Source organism: Pectinophora gossypiella, chromosome 13 (genome assembly GCF_024362695.1).
Source record: "Pectinophora gossypiella chromosome 13, ilPecGoss1.1, whole genome shotgun sequence".
Lineage (NCBI taxonomy): Eukaryota > Metazoa > Arthropoda > Insecta > Lepidoptera > Gelechiidae > Pectinophora > Pectinophora gossypiella.
The window spans coordinates 12074931-12096221 of NC_065416.1; the positions used below are offsets into that span (position 1 = coordinate 12074931).

General features: G+C 38.6%; 1 protein-coding gene across 2 annotated transcripts in view; it reads right to left on the reverse strand.

The window, feature by feature from the left end:
* LOC126372159 (polyhomeotic-like protein 3) overlaps positions 1-21291 on the reverse strand; it is a 476807-nt gene that overhangs the window by 323031 nt on the left and 132485 nt on the right. The window contains exons 1-2 of one of the 2 annotated variants that reach the window (XM_050017794.1): positions 14302-14580; positions 11167-11501 (exon numbers count right to left, since the gene is read on the reverse strand). In XM_050017794.1, the coding sequence (XP_049873751.1) occupies positions 11167-11401 (235 nt within the window). In that variant the 5' untranslated portion in view covers positions 11402-11501; positions 14302-14580. Of the gene's footprint in view, positions 1-11166; positions 11502-14301; positions 14581-21291 lie in introns of those variants that run through there. The other variant, XM_050017795.1, reaches the window with a different exon arrangement.

Below are 21291 nucleotides of genomic sequence, written 5' to 3' on the forward strand. Positions count from 1 at the left end.
ACTTGATATCAACTCAGAATCATGGTCTGAATCATCCCCCTCAGTATTCGTTACGGTGTAACTAACACCCATACTTACTTATATGGGTACCTGGACATACTTGTAGGTACGGGGTGTAAATGACATCGTAACGAATACTGAGAGGGTGATTCGGCTTATTATTTTGAGTTAATTTCAAGTGGAATTTTCTATTGCATGTGGTCAAGACGAATCTAACGATACCTCATACATTGAAATCTTGGGCTACAGGAAGCCACAAAGAAACAGACATACATACATACACTCGAAAAACATTACCCTCCCCCTTTGGTCGAGTATAAAAGGCGCTTACGTGGTCTTCAGTGCAAAACGACGATATTGTGGATGACCGGCGGAATGTGACCACAACATATCAGGAACATGGCATTCCTAGTATTTCACGGACAAGTATGTACTTAGCGCTACTTTGTTGCAGAGACGGGCTACCGACAGTAAAAAAATACTCTGATGGAAAATTATAGATAGGAAGAGAAGCACTTAAGGCGATATCCGACATAAAAAATGGTCTCCTCTGAAATCTTATTACGAACATTTCCACGTATAAATTATTTTTTCATAGGTAAGTATACAAAATTATCCGAATTATCGAAAAAGTAAATTTTGTCAATTTCTTGAGATACCTTTTTTACAAACGTTATTTATTTCTTTTAGATTTATTTATATCAAATTCCGCCAAAATGGCCCTCTAGATAAAGAAATGAATAATCTTATACAAGTTATTTTAAGGCTTTAAATGCGCTCAGGGCGGAGTACTATCGATTCTAAATACTATATTCTCTTCATATATCGCCTGAACCTACTATGTTGTTGATTTCATTAGTGTGGTAATTGAAGAGTCAGAGAGAGCTTTGTTAGAATGCCCTTTGGACTTGTAACTTAAGAACATCCGTCAGAAAACATGTTAAACCATTGGTTACTACTTACTAATGTAAGTAAGTACGTAGTCGTTATATGAACACGTCAAGGGCCTTTGGTGGTTCACCAACCGTGACACCAGGGTTGATAAGGTTGCTGTGATTAATCCCACGCGATAAAAGGAGACTGATGTAAACAAAATCATCAACCAGACCATAATGATAAGAAGATGATCCATAGTCCAAATCTAGTATGTGGTTGTTTCCTGAAATTGCTCTGGAGCAATAAGGCTGCCCAGTTGTACTGTATTTATGTATTATGTTCAGTTATAATTAAAGTTAAGTTGAGTGCGATAAAGTGTATTTGATTTGATTTGAGAAGAACATGAATTACAATTTGGTATCTATTTAGGTAAGTCGATAAACATTTTAGAAAACATAATCAATATAAATTAACACTCGGCATATTTAAGTACAGTCATGAGCAATATAATGTACCCACTTTAGGACTCTGTCGCACTAACATATTTGACATTTAGTGAGACTAACAGTTCAATTTGTCAAAAAAGTTAATGTGACATGGTACCAAAGTGTATCATATTAATGCTCGTGACCGTACGTATTAGTTTCTTGGAAAACAATGAAAACCTTTTAAAGCTGCTAACTAGATTTCTTATTTGAAGATATCTAGTTCTAGACACGCTAGGTGTAACAGTAGCTAGCTTTCTCTCGCTATCTTAATAGGATTTTGTTTACCACGGGGCACTAAGCAGGTAAGCGCTGGTATTGATTGTATCGTGGCAAAACATAACATGAACAACCTATTATGTCCCACTGCTAAGCACAATAAAGTACATACATAATATCACGCCTATTTCCTATTGCGGTAGGCAGACACCACGGAATTCCTGTTAATAACCTTTTTTTTGTAACGGAGGGGAAATCCTCATGGATACCTCGCCACCCGGGGGAGTGACGAGGTTATGTCGGACTCTTACCGACTAAAACCCCTCCGATGGCCCTCTGCTGCGCATGTCAGGAAGCTCCGGGATCTCTAACGAACGCACCGGTGCTTCCCTCGCGCTTGCTATTATAAGCGCGTCCCGGGGTAGGTCCCATCCCAGTTTTACGGCAATGTGAGGCCATGTCACATCGCCGTCCCTCTCGGAGACCGTATGAGGAGCGGCTCGGGCCCCCGCCCTTACCATCCACGGTCTCCAGTGTCCCCTTTCAGCCGCCTCTTACGACAGGCAGGGGGTACCGTAGCCCTATTCTTCGCCCGGAACTACAGGGCGGTCCTGTTACTAACCTAACCTAACACACCACTTTGGGTTCTTTCACTCTCGTCAGACTTCACTCATGCCGATTTACAGTACTCCATCACACTCCCCCAACTCAAGTTAGAAAAGAATAGGAAATATAAACAAGAAAGCGAGCAATAAACTGTTTTGTTGTTAGGTTAGCTTACAAAATGTTATATTTTATAGGTAAGTGCTTTAAATGCCAATTAACAAATTAACACGATGTGACGGTACAGTCATGAGCAATATAATATACCCACTTTAGGACTCTGTCGCACTAACACATCTGACATTTAATGTGACATGGTACCAAAGTATACATATTAATGCTCGTGACCGTACATACAAGAAATGGTTACTTAAAGCTAGCGCGCTAAGTAAGTACGAGAAAATTCACTTAGAATTCTTATTTCAAGAAACCTCTTCTTGAAATATTTTAAGTTAATTTTCTTTGCGCGGGAGCAAAAACCAAGACTGACGGTGCATCAAAACACGCTCAATTGAACTGAGGAAGCCGATCTATCACCCATTTCAGCGAAGCTTGAAGCGAAATGAGAAAAAAGTGCGGTCGACGACCATGCTCTCATTCCAGATATGACCTACCCTCTCAACAGTAAATCACAGAACAGGGATGTACTCAGTAATGGGTTTTGTTCTCGTACAGACCAGATGTTTCAAACCCAATATGTTATGAGCCCACAACCCAAGGGCCATCCCGCCGCACCCTAAACTACAAGAATAGGGCAAACATCATTAGGCTTAACAAGCATTATGCTAAGTAAAACAGTATGCCAAGTAACCATTATGCGAAAAAAAAGGGTCCCGCTCGTCAGATACCTATAGATAGCTATACCACATGACGAGTATTATGACTCCAAAATCATGTTTTAAATCGTCAGTAAAATATCTAATAAGGATACCTCACGCCGTCCCTGTGATCGCATAGCATAATTAATAATTGCACATTACCATAGCAGATGGTGTAAAAAGTAAAGATCGGTGCACACGACCGCACGTGCCGACCGACCAAGCGTGGGGCAAGCTTTAATTAGACGATCGCTGCGTGGAAACAAACGGAACCTGTTCTTCAGAACATCTCTAACAGTAACATGACAGCCCGGATTCCTTTACCCTGCGTGTTTTCTTCACCTGGCCGCCAACTGTAACGCAATACTCACGGTCGAAGTATTAAGATTATTTTTCTGCCAAATATTAAAAACTTTTTAAAACTTGTAGGATTAATTCAAAGAGACAAGTTAAGAAATTGATAATATATACGTAGGTAGGGAAAACGCTTGTTAAAGTAACTCGTGAGCCTAGTATCCGTCGAAATGTGTCCAAAAACGAGACAGTTAACTTCAGGCTCTAAGTAACCCAGACATCAGGATTGATAGAGTCGGTAATCCACCTCACAACCCACACGATAGAAGTAGAAGACAAGAGATTTCAAGCCACAAATAGGGGTTGCCCCGCCAACGGCGTCTGGCAACGCAGTTTATTGAGTAAGTAAGAATGAAACAGTCAGAATTTGTTCCTCTGCCAAACTATGCTTAAATCACAAGAAAATTTGTATAAAAACATTACAGCGTATTTAGCTACGAATTTAGGTATATTTCTTTTGTGGTAGCTTGTTGATTGGCATTTAAATATAAGTCAAAACATTTTGTAAATTAGGCTGTAAGCTCTACCAACCCGCAGTGGGGCAGCGGGGTGGAGTATGCTCCATACCCCCTCCGGTTGATTGAGGGGAGGCCTGTGTCCAGCAGTGGGACGTATATAGGCTATTTATGTTATGTTATGTTCTGGCATTACACGATACTGATTACAGATATTTCTAGTCTATATGGAACAAAGAACTAGACAATAAAGTGCAGAGATAAGGGAAGCCTACGTCCGACGATTGTATGCTAGTAAGTGATAGCAATTGCCTGTTATCAAGATTTCGCGCGGGCAAGTGCAAAGATATCATTAATCGTACGCGCACATACGGTCACGCTTTCTCACCGTGTCAAGAAATGAAGACTACACTTATCACATTGTTAAAATTCATCTACTACTCCACTTTACAGTCTTAGTAATTGTTTATGTAAAACGGACCTAGATGTTTAGTGAAATTTTAAGCCACCTAGTTCTGTTTAGGTGTTAGAAGGCATAATTTAAATACTTCACATAACATATAATCACGCCTATATCCCTTTTTTAACGTGATTCATTGTAGATTTGCTGCAAATCGCAATAACTACTTGGCCGTACAAATGGGGAGCGCAGAGGGCTCTCACCCGATATAAAATTTAAGACAACAGGCCTGAGAGTGCCCAGTTGGGCGCGAACCTCGGCGGGCGTCGTCTGAGAGAATATTTGAAAGAATTAATCGACCCTAGTGGGTCGATAACGATAAGTGCTGGATGAGGAAAATCGTCTTCCACGCCGGCGGAGTCGGTATCGGGGTTCTGAAGTCAAGTCTTTCACTCTCTGAGCCTTGCAATCAGGGATTTGAGTGACCTATTTTTTAACTTAGGTAATTATCAAATGTACAAGGCTATCACTTCTTTATACGTTGTCGAATATTGTATCAAAATAAGTGTCAAAAATTAGTTTAGTAAGTGAAAACCATAGATAGATTGTTGAAAACAGCCGTAAAAAAAAACTGAAGATGAAAAATGCACAAGTTAAGCAAATAGAATTCCATAGTCACTGCGTGCCCCCGAGGGAGATAGGTGTGAGTTTATGTATGTATGTTTTATTTTGACGTAATATATTTTGGATTTGCCGCAACTGGAATTAACTACTTTGCCAGACGAATGGGGAGCGCTGAGGTGTCTCACCCGGACAACCTTTTTGACTACAAAACCCTAAAGGATCCTTCGAACCCAATAACAATTGTAACCCTATAAAGTTCCTAGAACAGCATGTTAAAGAGTAATCTACGCCGATTCGCGCCAGGTTACATTACTATCTAATAAAAGTAAAATTTCAATTACGAAACCACTAGTGAATACATAAAGTTTTAGTATGAAAGGAAATGTAACTATCTGAAATTGGTTCATAACATTATACACGCACCACCGCCACTTTTATGGGAGTTTAGAAACCATAATAAAGCAAAAGCACATAACTTTATTATGGTTCCTAGTGTTAAGCGAAATATAATTATTAAGCAGGGTGTTAGTGACTTCGTAAAGAAAACTTTCGACGGATGATTCAGACCATGATTCAGAGTTGATATCATTTGGAATTTTTCGTTGCAAAATATGAAACTTAAAATATTTTTTTAAAAACACTAATATTTTCATGAATTTTCCGATGGAAAATTCTACTTGATATTATTTCAGAATCATGACCTGAATCGTCGCCCTCGGTATTCGGTACAATGTCACTAACACCCTGATAATTTAAAAAGGTGCGATAAACCACAGAGGTTTGTCGTACTTTACAAACAGGCAGCTGGTAAGAGAACTGTAGCATTAACGTATTCTTCCATCTTTCAGGTGTAAGGTGCATTCAGAGAGACAGCACTAGCAACCGGAGCAAGGTCCATTGGAAATGAGGAGAATATCGATCATTATAAATTACCAGTTGCGCTCTAACGGCGCGCGCGCACGCGACCCCGGTGCAAAGATTATTCGCGACGTCTCGTCCTGTGCAGATGAGTCACAATACATTAGGTAAAATAAGACTTAAGAGTCACTTAAAAATTCACGCATTTTGTGCATTCAATTTAGTGGTTTAGAGTCCAAGCCAGGATTTGAACCCGTGACACTAAGATGAAAGCCACACCTTCTCCGGACAGGTCTATCGCGGATTTTTTAAATCTATTTTTTTTAATTAGTTTTCAAACACCTACCTAATCCTTATCTAACTATGACTTAATAACAATGTGATGCCTAATCAACTTGCTTTATTGACGTCAATTTGATAAGTTGTGTATGAGGTACCTATGTTGTAATAATCTTCAAGAAATTGTTGCAACCATGCCTCTTATTTACTTACTTACCTGATCTAATTCAACTGATTAGTCAGGACGCGATATTTTATTTTTCCAATCGTTTCCCTAAATATTGAAAATACCTACGCCCTCTGTAGTCCAGTGGTTGTACATTGGGCTCAATCGAAAAAAAAACGAATTTCGCACCAATCAATTCTTGTCCAATTTAATCATAACTCACGACCAGTGATGTGCCGTTCTTGGGAACTTACGTAAAAAAGAGGTTCATTACCTACCTAACTTTTATACAGATAAGACCAGGGGGGTTAAAATGGCAACATCGAAGCAATTCATATATGAAAGCAATATTATTATTATTTGACATTTGTTTGCATTGCGCACTCACTTTTATATGCGCAAATGTCAAATTGCAATATTGCTTTATTAGATGAATTGCTTCGAAGTGGCCATTTTAACCCCCCTGAATACAAGAGAGAACTATTTGAAAAAAAAAAGGAGCCCGTATCCTTACTATTAAAGATTTTTTACAACCGGAACATTTCCACTTTCGAAACATTCCCGGAAACGCCACATCACTCACGACTATACCAAATTGGGTTAGCCAGAGGTATTAAATTGTTTTTTTTTTTAATATAATGTAGCAACACCGCGGCCATTTCATATTCATATTCATATACATTTAATCATTGCAAAGTCACAAGCAGTTAGGTGTTACATACATGGTATTAGGTACATGTGACGCCCTGCAAGGGCACAGCAACGTAAGAGGTGACAGCAGCTTCATTATAAAAAATATTAGAAAGTAACATAGTTAATTATGAATTAAACAAGTTAAAGGTAACAAAATTATTATACACTATATATATACATCACAGTCTAAAATACAATATTTTAAAAATTATATTAATTTAAAACTATACTTACAAATTAAATAAAGTACTCAAGAAAATATACAATACATAATTATATACTTACCTAAGCACCTCATCCAACAATCTGTTTATCATTAAAAAACTCTTCAATATTATAATAACTTTTGTTTAGTAGGAATAATTTTAATTGTTTTATAAACGACTTTAAATTTTCTTTTTTTTAATTTTTTATTTCTTCTACCTTTGACCGTAATGGCGGCAGGTGTTGCCTTCTATAAAATTTCATATAATAAGCAATAAAGTCCACTTTTTATAAACGTAAGCATATGTTTTAATTTCAATAAGATTATGACCCATACGATAGGAAATATGATAGGAGGATGGGATAGGTAGATTATTAGGAAAGCTAGAAGGAAAGATAGGAAGGGGTCTTCCCCTTGGTCTTCCAAGAAGAGCTTACATGGAACAGATTAACGAAAAGGTTAACGTCGTGTCTTATAGGGAAGTCAAGGAATTGGCCTTTGATAGACTGGAAGGGAAAATGCTACACCGACAAGAGCGTGGCTCTTAAATTGATGATGATGAAGATTATGACTTCGCAAGATGAACTAAGTAGCCGCCCCTCATCGAACTTTCATCGAGCTTAGATTACTTTTGTCCCTTTTTCCTGCTGGGAATGTTCCCATGTGGAATAACGATACGGTCGTCTATAACGTTGTCTAATTTAGCACAATGTGTTGCCAGTCTGGTAATATATTTAATCTATGCCACCATTACTCCGCGCAGATTGCTCCGTGCTCCGCGGCATCTATACATCACTTCGCTCGCTCTTTATTTTACCCACGACCGATAGAAATTATCGGCCCGCTGCCTATCAGAGATGTGTACTTTCTGGTAACATTGTTTGTTTTATTCTATGATTGATGTTATCCCAATTGGGGTAGTCAGAGGTACATCCATCTCAAGACGAGCTTAGAACCCACACCACACCGACCTTTTTGTGAGACAAACGTGATAGGTAGGTATTTTTGGTTAAGGTATGCGTATATCGTCTGGGTCTTTGTTACCTGATATAAATAGAGGCATATTAAAAAAAATATATTGGGTACCGAATCAATACGATCTACAAGAATGCGTAAAACATATTCATGCATCAACAATCAACAGATCAACTTCTATCGGTCGCCCTACAATAGTACTTACTTCAAAACCAATTAACGTACCGGTAGCTTTCTTCCAATTATCTCTTTATAACCGGATCCGGCCAGTTTAGCTAATGAATGAATAAATCGCTGTCGAAATGCGTACGCGCATTCGATAGCATTAATCAGTGCGTGGAATTCACACTCGCGGTTCAATTAGGACCATTACAGACTGCATTTAAGCTGCAAGTCAGCTGCAAAATTGCAGCTACCAATGCCATCTTGCGATGGATGTACATCTGACTACCCCAATTGGGAATACAGTCGCGAGCTTATTTTTATATTTATTTAACTTTTTTTAGGTACTTACTGAAAATTTAAGTATTCGATTGATGTGATGATCATTCTACAATGCCATCATAAAAATATATTAATTGAATTACACATTTTGAATAGGTACTAGTTTTTTATTGACACGTTGATGAGGCTAGTATTCCACCTCACAACCCACACGATAAGAAGAAGATTGACACGTTTATCAGTAGCTTTTTGATATAAAAAAAAACAAAGGGACATTGAGCCTCAAAGCGCCTAAACCAAAAGAAATACCTGTACGTAATTATCAAAATTGCTCGTAACGTTTTATTAGGCGTATTTTTACAGTTTAGTCTTTCTCAGAATTTAGCCTTCTAAACGCCTTCAAAAGTGACGATTTGTGTTCATAATTCTATGAACGGATACTTACATTACTTAGTAACTTGTTTGTTAATTATAGACTTCTATAAGGTAGTAATATAATATATGTCACAATTATATGCACCGTAGTTTTCTATCGAGTGAGTACCTCTCTTTGTTTACAAATACAAACCCATTATCTTCAATTATCTACTCAACAGTAGCCTCTACATAAATCCTTATCTAATCTTAAACAACAATTAGAACAATGCGAAATTTTAAATCTCAATCTTTGAAGACATAAATCGTTATTTCCATACAAAATATTCGAGAGTTGAGACCATGACCGAGACAAAAGTCGCAACCTTTGCTCGTCTTGATCTTATCGCTCATTTTATATGCTAATCAGGGTGAGGACGTAGGGATGGGATAGGTGAGTCGACTCACTCACACATGGAACAGGCTCTGGATTCATTATTGACTAAATTTTGTTTGTCTTGGCACAGTAGTTCCTAATATCATTCAATTTAGTTATGCCCCGTTCAAATTTCGACACAATAATTACCTCCAAGTGTGCACTACAAAATTTTCAGACAGTTTGAGTAAAATATTATTTTTTAGCACACAAAAATGTAACCTAAATCCTACGTACATAAAATTTCTCACTAGTAGATGTAAGGATTTTAAATGACAAATAGTTGTATTAGAATGAAATAATTATAAAAAATCATAGGTAACGATGGGAAAATTTTAAGTAGGTACTTAGAAATGCATTATAATAAAATACCAGATAATATTTTGAATTTGCCAGAAAATAAATTTGAAGCTCATGTGAAACTTACTTTATATAAAAAGCTTATTATAAGATTAATGATTACCTAAATGATAAAAATGGCTGGTATTATAAATGTGTTCCTCTACTTATTAAATAACTTGTAATGTATACGGTCATTGATTTAAAAGATGTGTTGCTGTTGCAGTTTGTTGTTATTTCTTCTCCTCAGCCATAACACCTTGCGAAATGGCGTAAATTCAAAAATGTTATATTGTCCTTCAACAAGTTTGTCCATGATAATTACGTTGAATAAATGATTCTGATTCATAAAATAATCAATATTTGAGAATCAATAAAAAAAAAAACATTAGTAGAGGACCGCTTTTTTTTTGACGTGACATATTGTAGATTTGCCGCAGATGGCATTGACTACTTGGCCGGACAAATGGGGAGCGCTGAAGGCTCTCACCCGGAAAGGCTCTCGCCCGGAGTAGAGGACCGCAACAACAATACAATACTATGAAAAATATAACCCTTAGCCTTCCCAACACTACATGTAAATCTCGTGAGCGGTTTATAAAAGTAATTACGAGTGAGACAAAGGGCACGCGCGCTGCGCCCGCACACAATTAGGGGTTCCGTCTTCGCTACAAATCTTAGTAACAATAGCAAGATGCGCGATAGCATATCGCGCCATCACACGTGTTTTGTTCTGAATTAGTTTGCTTAAGACGCACTACGGTACGTATAGCAAAAAAATTGACGTGACTTATTGTAGACTTGCCGCAGATGGCATTAACTACTTGGCCGGACAAATGGGAAGCGCTGAAGGCTCTCACCCGGTACATCGTTTAAGACAACAGGCCTGAGGGTGCCCAGTTGGGCGCGAACCTCAGCTCAGGGCGTCGTCCGAGTGGAAAAATATTTGAAAGAATAATTAATCGACCCTAGTAGGTCGACAGCGATAAGCGCTGATTGAGGGAAATCGTCGACCACGCGGGGTCGGTGTCGGGGTCCTGAAGAGTAAAACCTTTAAATATTTCTAGAGTTGCGCATAGTTTGAGAAAGCCTTTTTTAAGACGCGACCCAAATAACCTAGAAGTCATTAAAAACGATTAACCCCGGCTCACAAAACATGTTGAAAATGTACTTGCAGCTGTCCTAATCCCAACCAACTTATTAAAGTTGGTACAGGGTAATCTCACGAGTCCAATTGGGTTAGTTAGACGTACATCCATCGCAAGATGAACTACGTACCCACACCTCATGAAGCTTTTTGCTACCAACGTGATAGGTGGTGAGTCGTATCGACGTCTAAAATGGCCGAGCCAACTGTGTTAGTGTAACTGCACTTAAGATAAATTAATAACTCATTGATGCAAGTCCAGTACCGGCGGCGGTGTACCACAGGACCACAGTGCCTAATCAAGATAAGTGCTCTGTAATGAATCTTTCAACGATTTTCGATTTTCAACGATGAATCAACGATTTGTATTAAAGATTTAAAATCCAAACAGAATATGAACGCAAAATACGTAGGTACTCTTATAATAAGTACATACCTTTCAGTTTACTCTGGCACCTCAGTTGGTCGATAATACTCGTCAATCTGTTTTCCCTGACAGTTTTCACTTCTTCTTCACCATCATCTTCCAACTTCACTATCACTTCACTTCTATGTTGTTCACTATCACCTGATTTTGCACACACTTCTTTTTCATCACTAGAATCTTTACTATCACTATTAAAGATATTTTCTGCCATTTTTTCTTTTTTATTTATTGTGTAATACCTCATTAAGTTGAACTTGTGGTAATTTAATCGTTACGTATTTATGGAGACTGATAGAATTTACGTCTTGAATTTCCCGATAACTCTCCAGCCGTGGCAGTACCACCTGTAAAGAAGAAAGGTCCATCATTAATCTAATCATCATCTCCCGTTTTTCACAGGGTCCGCTTACCTAACCTGAAGATTTGACAGGTCCGGTTTTTTACAAAAGCGACTGCCTGTCTGACCTTCCAACCCGCGAAAGTAAAACCAGCCCAATACAGGTTAGGTCACACTACTTCGAATATACATTTCTTGGGAATGTGGGTTTCCTCACGATGTTTTCCTTCACGGCTGAGCAGGTGATAATCATTTATGATACAAACATGAATTCGATAACACACAGATACCTACTCATCGAAACAAAATAATATTAGAGTAGCATAAAAAACCCATAGCAAAAAAACTGCATATTTGATATGATTTGATTTCTCTCGGATACATGTTACGCGCAAAGACTGTCTGTCTCGTTCGCACTTACGCGTTAGAAGGCACACAGTACGAACGAGATTTTAGTTTGGAGTGTCCAAGTTGTGGATAAGGTTTATCACCGGGTACAGTCATGAGCAATATAATGTACCCACTTTAAGACTCTGTCGCACTAACATATTTGACATTTAGTGAGACTTACACTTGAATATGTCAAAAAAGTTAATGTGACATGGTACCAAAGTGTATACATATTAACTCTCGTGACCATACAAGAAAGCCCTATTTGGGTGCCCATTAGGTAACATGCGCAACGTGATAAAATTTTGTCGCGGTCATTTTATCTTTTCTGACGATATAATTATGTGGTTTCGTCGATTGGTGTCAAATCATGTCGTTCTGTCAAAATACAAGCAAAATCACGTGGCACACAAATTAGAGAAAAAAACAAACTTATCGATTTCGGCAAAATTTATTGAATCGATCGAAAATTTTACCACATTGCGCATGTTAGCCATGTATGTGAGCTTGTAAATCGGCTCAAGACGTTATTCGAGAGGAAAATGTTGAAAAGAAACGGCCCGAGATAAGCGCTGAAGGAGGAAAATAAATGATATGCGATGGATTAAGGCAGATATAAACATTGTGATGTGCCGCGCACGCCCTACGCCAAGCTATGTGAAATACGTACTTAGCACATGCTTCGCCACTAATAGCAAGGCACACACGCTACGACGCATGCGCAGCGCATGGTGTGCAGGGAACATGCCTCGCAATTTTCGTGTCCCGAAAAGTCATAAAATACATTTTTGATACATGATAACCCTACCTAAGTAGCTTGTGAATTATTTCCAACATACATTTTATTTAAAAGATACCTATGACTCCTAAAATTGCCCATGTCTGAAGGATTTAGGTATATTTTAGACAATATAGGAACCAACCTATCTTTATCAATAATACATATACCTTCTATATACTCTTGTCGTCATCAGATAATACAACGTCTGATAAGCCATTACTCATAGTTGAATGACAAACAATGTTACAACAACACTAAGCATTGACAATAACCATTCGATCACTGGAGTTTTAACATGGGAATGCTTTTACAGACAGACAGACACAATTCACGCCCGTCATCCTACTGGGGTGATCAGAGATTAGAATGATGGTTTTTAACCAAGAATCATTATTCAAATAAGGCTGAAAAATTAATATTCTATAAAATAATATTCCATTGACAAGCGCACCAGTACCAATTAGGCTACCCTACCCAGCCAATAAATAGGAAGACCTGTATCTTGTATAATAATAATAATAAAAACACTTTATTGCACACAAATTACTACTACTAATTACTTGTATTGTGGTCTACAGTCCACATAATGGCGTGACTGCACCTCACAGATTGGTAGTAACTTGCTGAAAACCGTGAAGGGTGGAAAGACGAAAGAGAAAACAATCTCAGACAAAACAAGCTAGTAACAACAATAATGGCACATTGCATTGCAAAGGGCGCCCCCATTTTTTTTAAGGTAGGTAGGGACCTGCCCTCGTACTGCAACCGCGCGGCAGTCTCCCGCTCAGTCGCACGGTACAATTTGTATGAATTTATCTTGCAGAGCGACCGATGCGTGGATGCAGCGCGGCAGGAACACGACTAATTTGAACGCGCCCAAATTGTTACAATTCTTATAATGGTAGGCCTCTGTGGGAAATATCGAATGTTGATGATAATTGTTATTACATATCAGCTCGACACGGTTCGATACGTAGGTCACGATGCGCTCAGCAGCTTGTCTTCTCGGGCTGGTCGTAGCAAACGGCATAAGGAAAGGAACATTCTAACACGATGTCCATTATAATTGGCAATGACATATCACCATACACTTTATCATATCGTCTGTGGAAAGGTAAAATTACTTAAGCGCCAAAATAGCAGCCAAGTTATGATAATTATGAGTATGTACTGTTGGATGTAGAAAATGTAAAAAAAAAACAATGTAGGTAATCTTACATGGACGTCATCGAAATTAGATAAATGGGTAAAAAGTTATGAAAAATACTTTCTTGGCGCTTAAGTAATTTTACGTTTTCAGTGACGATATCCATTGTTTGAGGTTTACACGGTTCCACCCACCCACACACATAGTGTATCGGGAGTCTCATATCCCTGATAATAACGCGGTAAAACCCCGGTATTATGTGTTTTCATGACGATATCCATCTTTTGTATTTAAAACGCAAGCTCCATCTTCCTTTTGTGTTTGAGAGGTGGGTAGAACCAACATATAGGCACTTTTGAACTTGATTAAATAAAATATATTAAGTCTACATTTACCAATTAAACAAATGATCCTCGCTCATAATAAATTTTCGTTCAAACAACTACTCATTCTGTGGGTACATTTTGAACGAGTTCAAATAAAACCAACCTAGTTATAAAGATGTCATTGTATTTGCACCTCACCGTTGATTGATAAACAGAGTTTTTCTATTTTATATTACCATCAGGAATTTTGTATACTCAAACTTCGTACGCTTAAGACTAATAACAGCACTTTAAACCGTTTACACAACCACTAATTCCGATAGACAATATTCTAAACACTGTTGAATTCCCGAAGACAATAAATTAGACAAAAAAACTACAGCGAAAAACTAAACACGGGTTAAAAAGGTAAATTGAACAGGTACGTACGACAGAGCGTTTATCGCGGCGAACACTGATAACCACGGTGTCAGGTCAAACGAACAAACGGGGCTCGTACGTACCTCGCTGATAACATGCGATAACGGGCTCTTAACCTTCCACTGTGCCACTTGGCTCCAATATACTGAAGGATCGACGCTGAAGGGCTTACATATACGTACATAAAAACATACTTTTTCTGCTTCTTGTTTTTTTTTCATATTGGCCAAGTATGTTGGTTTAAGGAAAAGGTTAATGTCGTGTCTTATAGGGAAGTCAAGGAATTGGCCTTTGATAGACTGGAATGGAAAATGTTGCACCGACAAGACCGTGGCTCTTAAATTGATGATGATGATATTGGCTCAACTATGCTTGATGGTAAACATAGAGAAACCCTAATTGCAGTAGCAATTGAAAAGCAACGCAATGAGTCAGTTGCGACTACCATACTGGCCTACTAGATTCTTCTTCACGCTTCGCTTAAAGGACCCCATATTGTAAGAAGGAGGGACTTAAGCCGGCAACCCGTTCCACTTTTTAATGGTGCGGCAGAGATAGGAGTTGTCGTGTTAGTAGAACGTGCTTAGAGACAAACCATGGAAAGTATGTAAGATAGATATCTTCCATGCTATATCTTCAACATCAATTTAAGAGCCACGCTCTTGTCGGTGTTCTCTTCCATTCCAGTCTATCAAAGGCCAATTCCTTGACTTCCCTATAAGACACGACGTTAACACACACGACGACGACGCGACACGACGTTATGCTATATGTTAAGACTTTTATATTCTCTCTGTATCTTAGGACTTCGTATCAAAAGTAGCGACAGTCTTCTAATAACTTATGACTTTTCCAACCCCTATAAGGATTGAGAGCGTCAGTGTATGCATACTGGTAACCACCGGATACAGGTATTCAAGATATCATGAGATACCTATGACGAACCGAATGGCGCCAGGTGTTGAACCCTAAATGTCCGGAACGACAAGCAGGTGAATGAGTCACGCTAATATTAAAGTAAGTGGATTCTACACCACTAAAATACGTTTCGTAATTATTAATTGAATCTTTTGATAAATAAACATATTCTATTCTATTCTATCTGTGCTGTATACTCAATAGTTACCTGCAGGTACGTAGTATTATTCTAAGCTGCAGGTCTAACATGCGCAACGTGATACAATTATCGATCCATGCAATCAATTTTTAACCCCCGACGCAAAAAACGACGGGGTGTTATAAGTTTGACGTGTCTGTGTAAATGTGTATGTTTCTGTTTGTGGCATCGTATCTCCCAAACGGATGATCCGATTTTAATGCGGTTTTTTTTTGTTTGAAAGGTATATCAGTCGAGAGTGTTCTTAGCTATGTTAGGTAGAAATCGGTTCAGGTCTTCAAGGTCATCAGGTCGTTTGTTAAGTGTGATAGGAATGTTACACGCTCAGTTTGCTTGCAAGCATTATGTGGGATAAGTTATTTTTTTGTTTTTATAGGGTTTAGCATTTTAACCTTTTGTCTTTTAACTTTTTGTCATAATAATTGAGTAGGTACTTTTTTTTGGTTGGGGCATTTTTATTTTTTTTATTTTTGTCGAAATCGATTAGTTTGTTTTTTCCCTAATATGCGTAGTTTTGTTAGTATTTTGACAGAACGACATGATTTATTTGGATTCACATATTAGCACTAATAGAAAAAACAACATAATTATATCGTCAGAATCTATAAAATTATCGTGATAAAATATAAAATTTCTATTAGCAATAATGTCGCCTAATGTGCTTCTCTTTTTGTAAATTATTCTCTGTATAAAGGCTATGCACTTATAGTAGCTGTAGTAGGTTCCATAACGTGCCATAAATAATGTTCAGTTTATTTTTTCCAATTCCATAGAGTCAAAGGACAAACCGTCAAGCGCGGTCGTGACTGCGATAAGGTGGCGCTGATAACGTATGATAGCAAGTCTGTGACCGCGCGCGCGCACTTATCCGCTTCACGGAAAATTGATAAACAACCAGAACGATTCTTCAGTCCGTCTCGAGATTTATTGCCGAGATTTCGACCTGGATTCGATTGAGTATTACCACAGTTTGTACGCTTACCTATATACCTACCTAGTAACGTATTATGCTCACGACAGCGAGGCTGTAGGTACCTACCACGGAATAGAAGTAAGATTTTATGTAAGAACCGCTGTCGCCAGTTCAACCCCACTCTTTTTTACTACTACTCCTATCGAGAACGTTCTTGAGCGAAAAATCTGTACATGGAAACTCGCCTCGCCGCATTCAGGTTTATATGTAGCATAGAGAATATGCAAACTTGAACATTACAAACGTTTAAATAAATAAGTAAGATAAATATTCAAATCAGAAGAATATTAACTGCCTATTACATCACTGGCCTTGACTCGTATCAATCGAAGCCGCTGTCCAGTACGGGTTGGTGGTTATATTATACCATGCGATGAAGAATTTTAAATATTGGCACCTTATCATTAGGGGATTCACACACACACATCGCATATAGATGACGATATGTGGTTACGTAGATAGAGTCGCGTTTTTCAGTTGACACGGTTCTCTTACCAACCGCGATCTTATACGGTCATATCTTTCTAAACCGCAAATACTTACCGATTTTCCTAACACGCATTTTGGTGTCACTAGACATTGACGCACCCACCAACCCGCAGTAGAGCAGCGTGGTGGAGTATGCTCCATACCCTCTACGGTTGATTGAGGTGACGCCTGAGCCCAGCACTGGGACGTATATAGGCTGTTTATGATGATGATCAGACATTGACGTTAATGTTTTTTTTAGTAGGAAATATTTCCTTACGAAATTGGTTGTCATCTCAAGAGACGACACGTCAATAATCGATCTTATCAACCCTGGTGTCACGGTTTTAATTGAACCGCCCAAGGCATGACATCGCTCATGTAACGATTACAGACTTATATAAGTAAATAGTAGCCGGGACCGACTGCCTAACGCGCCCTCTGAAGCACGGGCCATCTTACTTTCGGACTCTAAGGTGATCAGCCTGCAAAGTCCTAACCAAACTTTTTCGTTTCCCTAGGCACTACTGCCTGGCACTATCAGTTGAGTCATGGGAGATTTTTCTTTCCCATAACACTACTATTCTCATTGGATAATTACAATCATACACAAAGGATGTTCTTATGGTCCCACCGGAATTCGAAACCGGGACCTCCGGATCGTGATTCAAGCCCACTCAAGCACTGGACCACCGTGGCCGTCAAATCGCCTTAATAGAACATGCAGTGAAGAAAATCGAAAGGAGCATGCGAGAGTCGCAATCACACAACTCTATGGTTTGGGGGAATTTAAATAACTACACCGTGGTAGCACTAACTACTTACCCTCTCAATTGTTTACGTTGCACAAGGACCACAGATTACGAAACTTCTAAAAATGGTCAATTGAGTAGATACTTCAGATATGTATTGAGATTTTTGAATAAAATGAAGATGTGGCGGCAGTGTTTAGTGGCAGTTGGCAAGCACCTGGGTGTCGTCACGAGCTAATTCTGGCGCGACGAGGTCGTGACCCGACGCCCTGCGCTCAGCATCACAGCGCGCCGCCCTTCTATTTATATCAAACAAGTGTGAGATCCACTCGCAGCATTCGTATTTCTTTGTTTGCACATAAGTACCTATTATAATTGCATAAACTGTAATTAAACTCAGGATGATTTTGATGAGAGTGTAAGCGAAATGTGTGTGTCAGGATCGCAGTAAGAGGAATACCTTGGCCTCTGACTACCTCAATGGGAAATAGGCGTTAACTTATGTATGTATCATAATATTATAAACTATGTACTACTATGTACAAACATTATAGAAGGAAATATTGACGGGAAGAGAGGAAGGGGTAGACCTAGGAGGACATTTATGAAACAAATAAAAGAGAAGGTGCAGGTCGTGACGTATCAGAAGGTAAAGGTTTTGGCGGGAAGAAGAGAGGAATGACGATTACTCCACCGACAAGAGAGAGATAAACTGAGGATCATAATCCCTGTGGCGAGCGAGCAGACCTTATTGAAACGAAGTGACCTACATCACAATATATCCAGCGGGAAATCATACGGGATTCGGTTACCAGTTTATACAACTGCACACATTTTGTTGGCGGCGCACCGTGATGGCACCTCCGTGGTGACCTAGTAAGATAGGATAAGGCCCTGAGTATGGTGAGACGAAACTATTCCACTTAGGAATAGACATAATTCCCCAGTCGGTTTTCACGGCATACCCAAAAACGATCGTAACACCTATTTCTTTATTTGTGCCTGAAGGGGAAGTATACGTAAGTTAACCCATAAAAAACTAGATACCTCGAGCAGGGACATGTTGTTCTGCCAGAGTATTTATTTTTAAAGTGGTTTGTTGTAGATCTGTTTCGGATGGCATTAAATAACTATATACCTTCTGTGAGATAAAACAGAATCGATAGACCTAATCTCACTATGCTAATGAACGTCCCAACACTGGCTCCTGTACTTTAATAGAACTAATTGGGCCGAGTACTAAGTTCAAGATAAATTATGAAATTCTGATTACTAGGTAAATAAAGACAGATGTAAAACTAACGAAAAACTTTTTTTTCCTTTTTTCTATTTAACTTATTTATAAATTTTAATCCGACATTTTATCATGTTTTTCTATGACGTCACAGCGTGGTTTTCATACAAATTCTATAGTAATTTCGTGTTTTGACGTTTAGTAAAAAGCAACTGATTTGACTAGTTGGAAACTAGCCTATTCTTACCGCGTATTGCAGCTATTGTTAAATGTTATTTAGGTATATTCAAATATAAATATTACCTAATTGTACTGAACTAGTCATTCTGTCTAATTCTACCTAAGTGCAATTTATATTATTTAATCTCGAAGTGTGTCGCTTGCTTTATACAAACATGTGTGGGACAAAGTTTGGCGTGCTTCCACATGCTGGCGTATTTCTGGTACTGGTGTCGTGACCCCGTCACCTTCGGCCTACTGTGACGTCAGCTGGCCGACCAAACGCCTCACATCTTGCCCATCGGAATGAACTACCAATTATTGCGCCGAAGTAACTTTTAACTATTAACGGTTACTAATTACTGATGTAAGTACGTAATCGTTATATGAGTCAAGTCAGGGGTCTTTGGAGGCTTAGTAATAACCCTGATACCATGGTTGACGAGGTTGGTGATCCAGCTCATAACCCTTACGACAGAAGAAGACATGTAATAATTAAAATAACGGGTTCTTACCGCGTTTAAATGGGGATATGAGACTCCCGATATTTCGACACTGTTGCAAGTGCCATGATCACGGGATGACTGATGAGATTGGAGTGGAGTAGGTAGATCCATAATTTTCTACGGGCAGACATATCTGTCTACCCTCTTTCTTTGCCGCTTGTTTATGTTTTTGATATCGGAATGTTCGGAACCATCTGAACTCGCACCAAACTCACTACGACAAACCGCACTCACTGTGTCCTCACGTTTTTTCACCACATTAGGCCGTTTCAAGCTTTTTACAACACCTACTACTGGATTCCACATTGTCGAGGTGGTTCCGAACATTCCGATATCAAAAACATAAACAAGCGGCAAAGAAAGAGGGTAGACAGATATGTCTGCCCGTAGAAAATTATGGATCTACCTACTCCACTCCAATCTCATCAGTCATCCCGTGATCATGGCACTTGCAACAGTGTCGAAATATCGGGAGTCTCATATCCCCATTTAAACGCGGTAAGAACCCGTTATTATGTGTTTTAATTATGATAATAACCGCGTAAACTTAAAACAATGTATAAGACATGTAATTTTACTTCTATGCTGGAATGGGGACAAATACATAACACATAAACATAGTATCACGCCGAAGTGTATAGTATACACCTATTCCTCGCCACCTATGTTTAAGCACACCCCGGACACTGCTTGCATACTAAAACCTCGTTTTATACAGAAAACTACACACATTGACGTTATTGTACACGCGCATCTGTGTGTGTGACGTCTGACGCCCATATGATTGAAGATTAAAGTAAGACCGAGGGTGAGGTAAACCTGGCTCAGCCGCTGGTGGGGAACGGAGAGTTGCCGTTCTATATGTCGATCCTGGCACACTTCTCTTGCTTCCTCCACATTCATCAATCATTCATACACGCACGCCGGTTCAGAGTAGAAAAAAAAAATATAATTTTAGCTTAGTTCCATGTACGAAAAACATTTTATTTTTCCTATTTAACTTATTTATGAATTTAGAAGAAAAACGTAATAATAAGTCCGACATTTTATTATGTGTTTTATGAATAAGAATAGAATAAGAATAAGAATAAAATAAATTTATTGCCAGTAACAATGTACATTTGCTATATAAACTAAGTACTTAATTATGAATATTGCGAATACGGGCAAAAGGAAATGGCTCAGCTTGTACTGCCATGGAGCCATGTTGGACGTCACAGTGTGCTTTTTCATACAAATTCCATAGTAATTTCGTGTTTTGACGTTTAGTAAATAGTAACTGATTTGACTAGTTGGAAACTAGTCTATTATCCATCATGTTAGAGAGAACACAATCCTGTTGGACAGAACATACTACAATAACCGACAGAAGAATTGTATCATTTTTAACAAGATGGATCGTTAAATGGGCAATGGAGTTATCACTGCACAGTTAATTATATCTATCTACGTAACAAAAGTGGC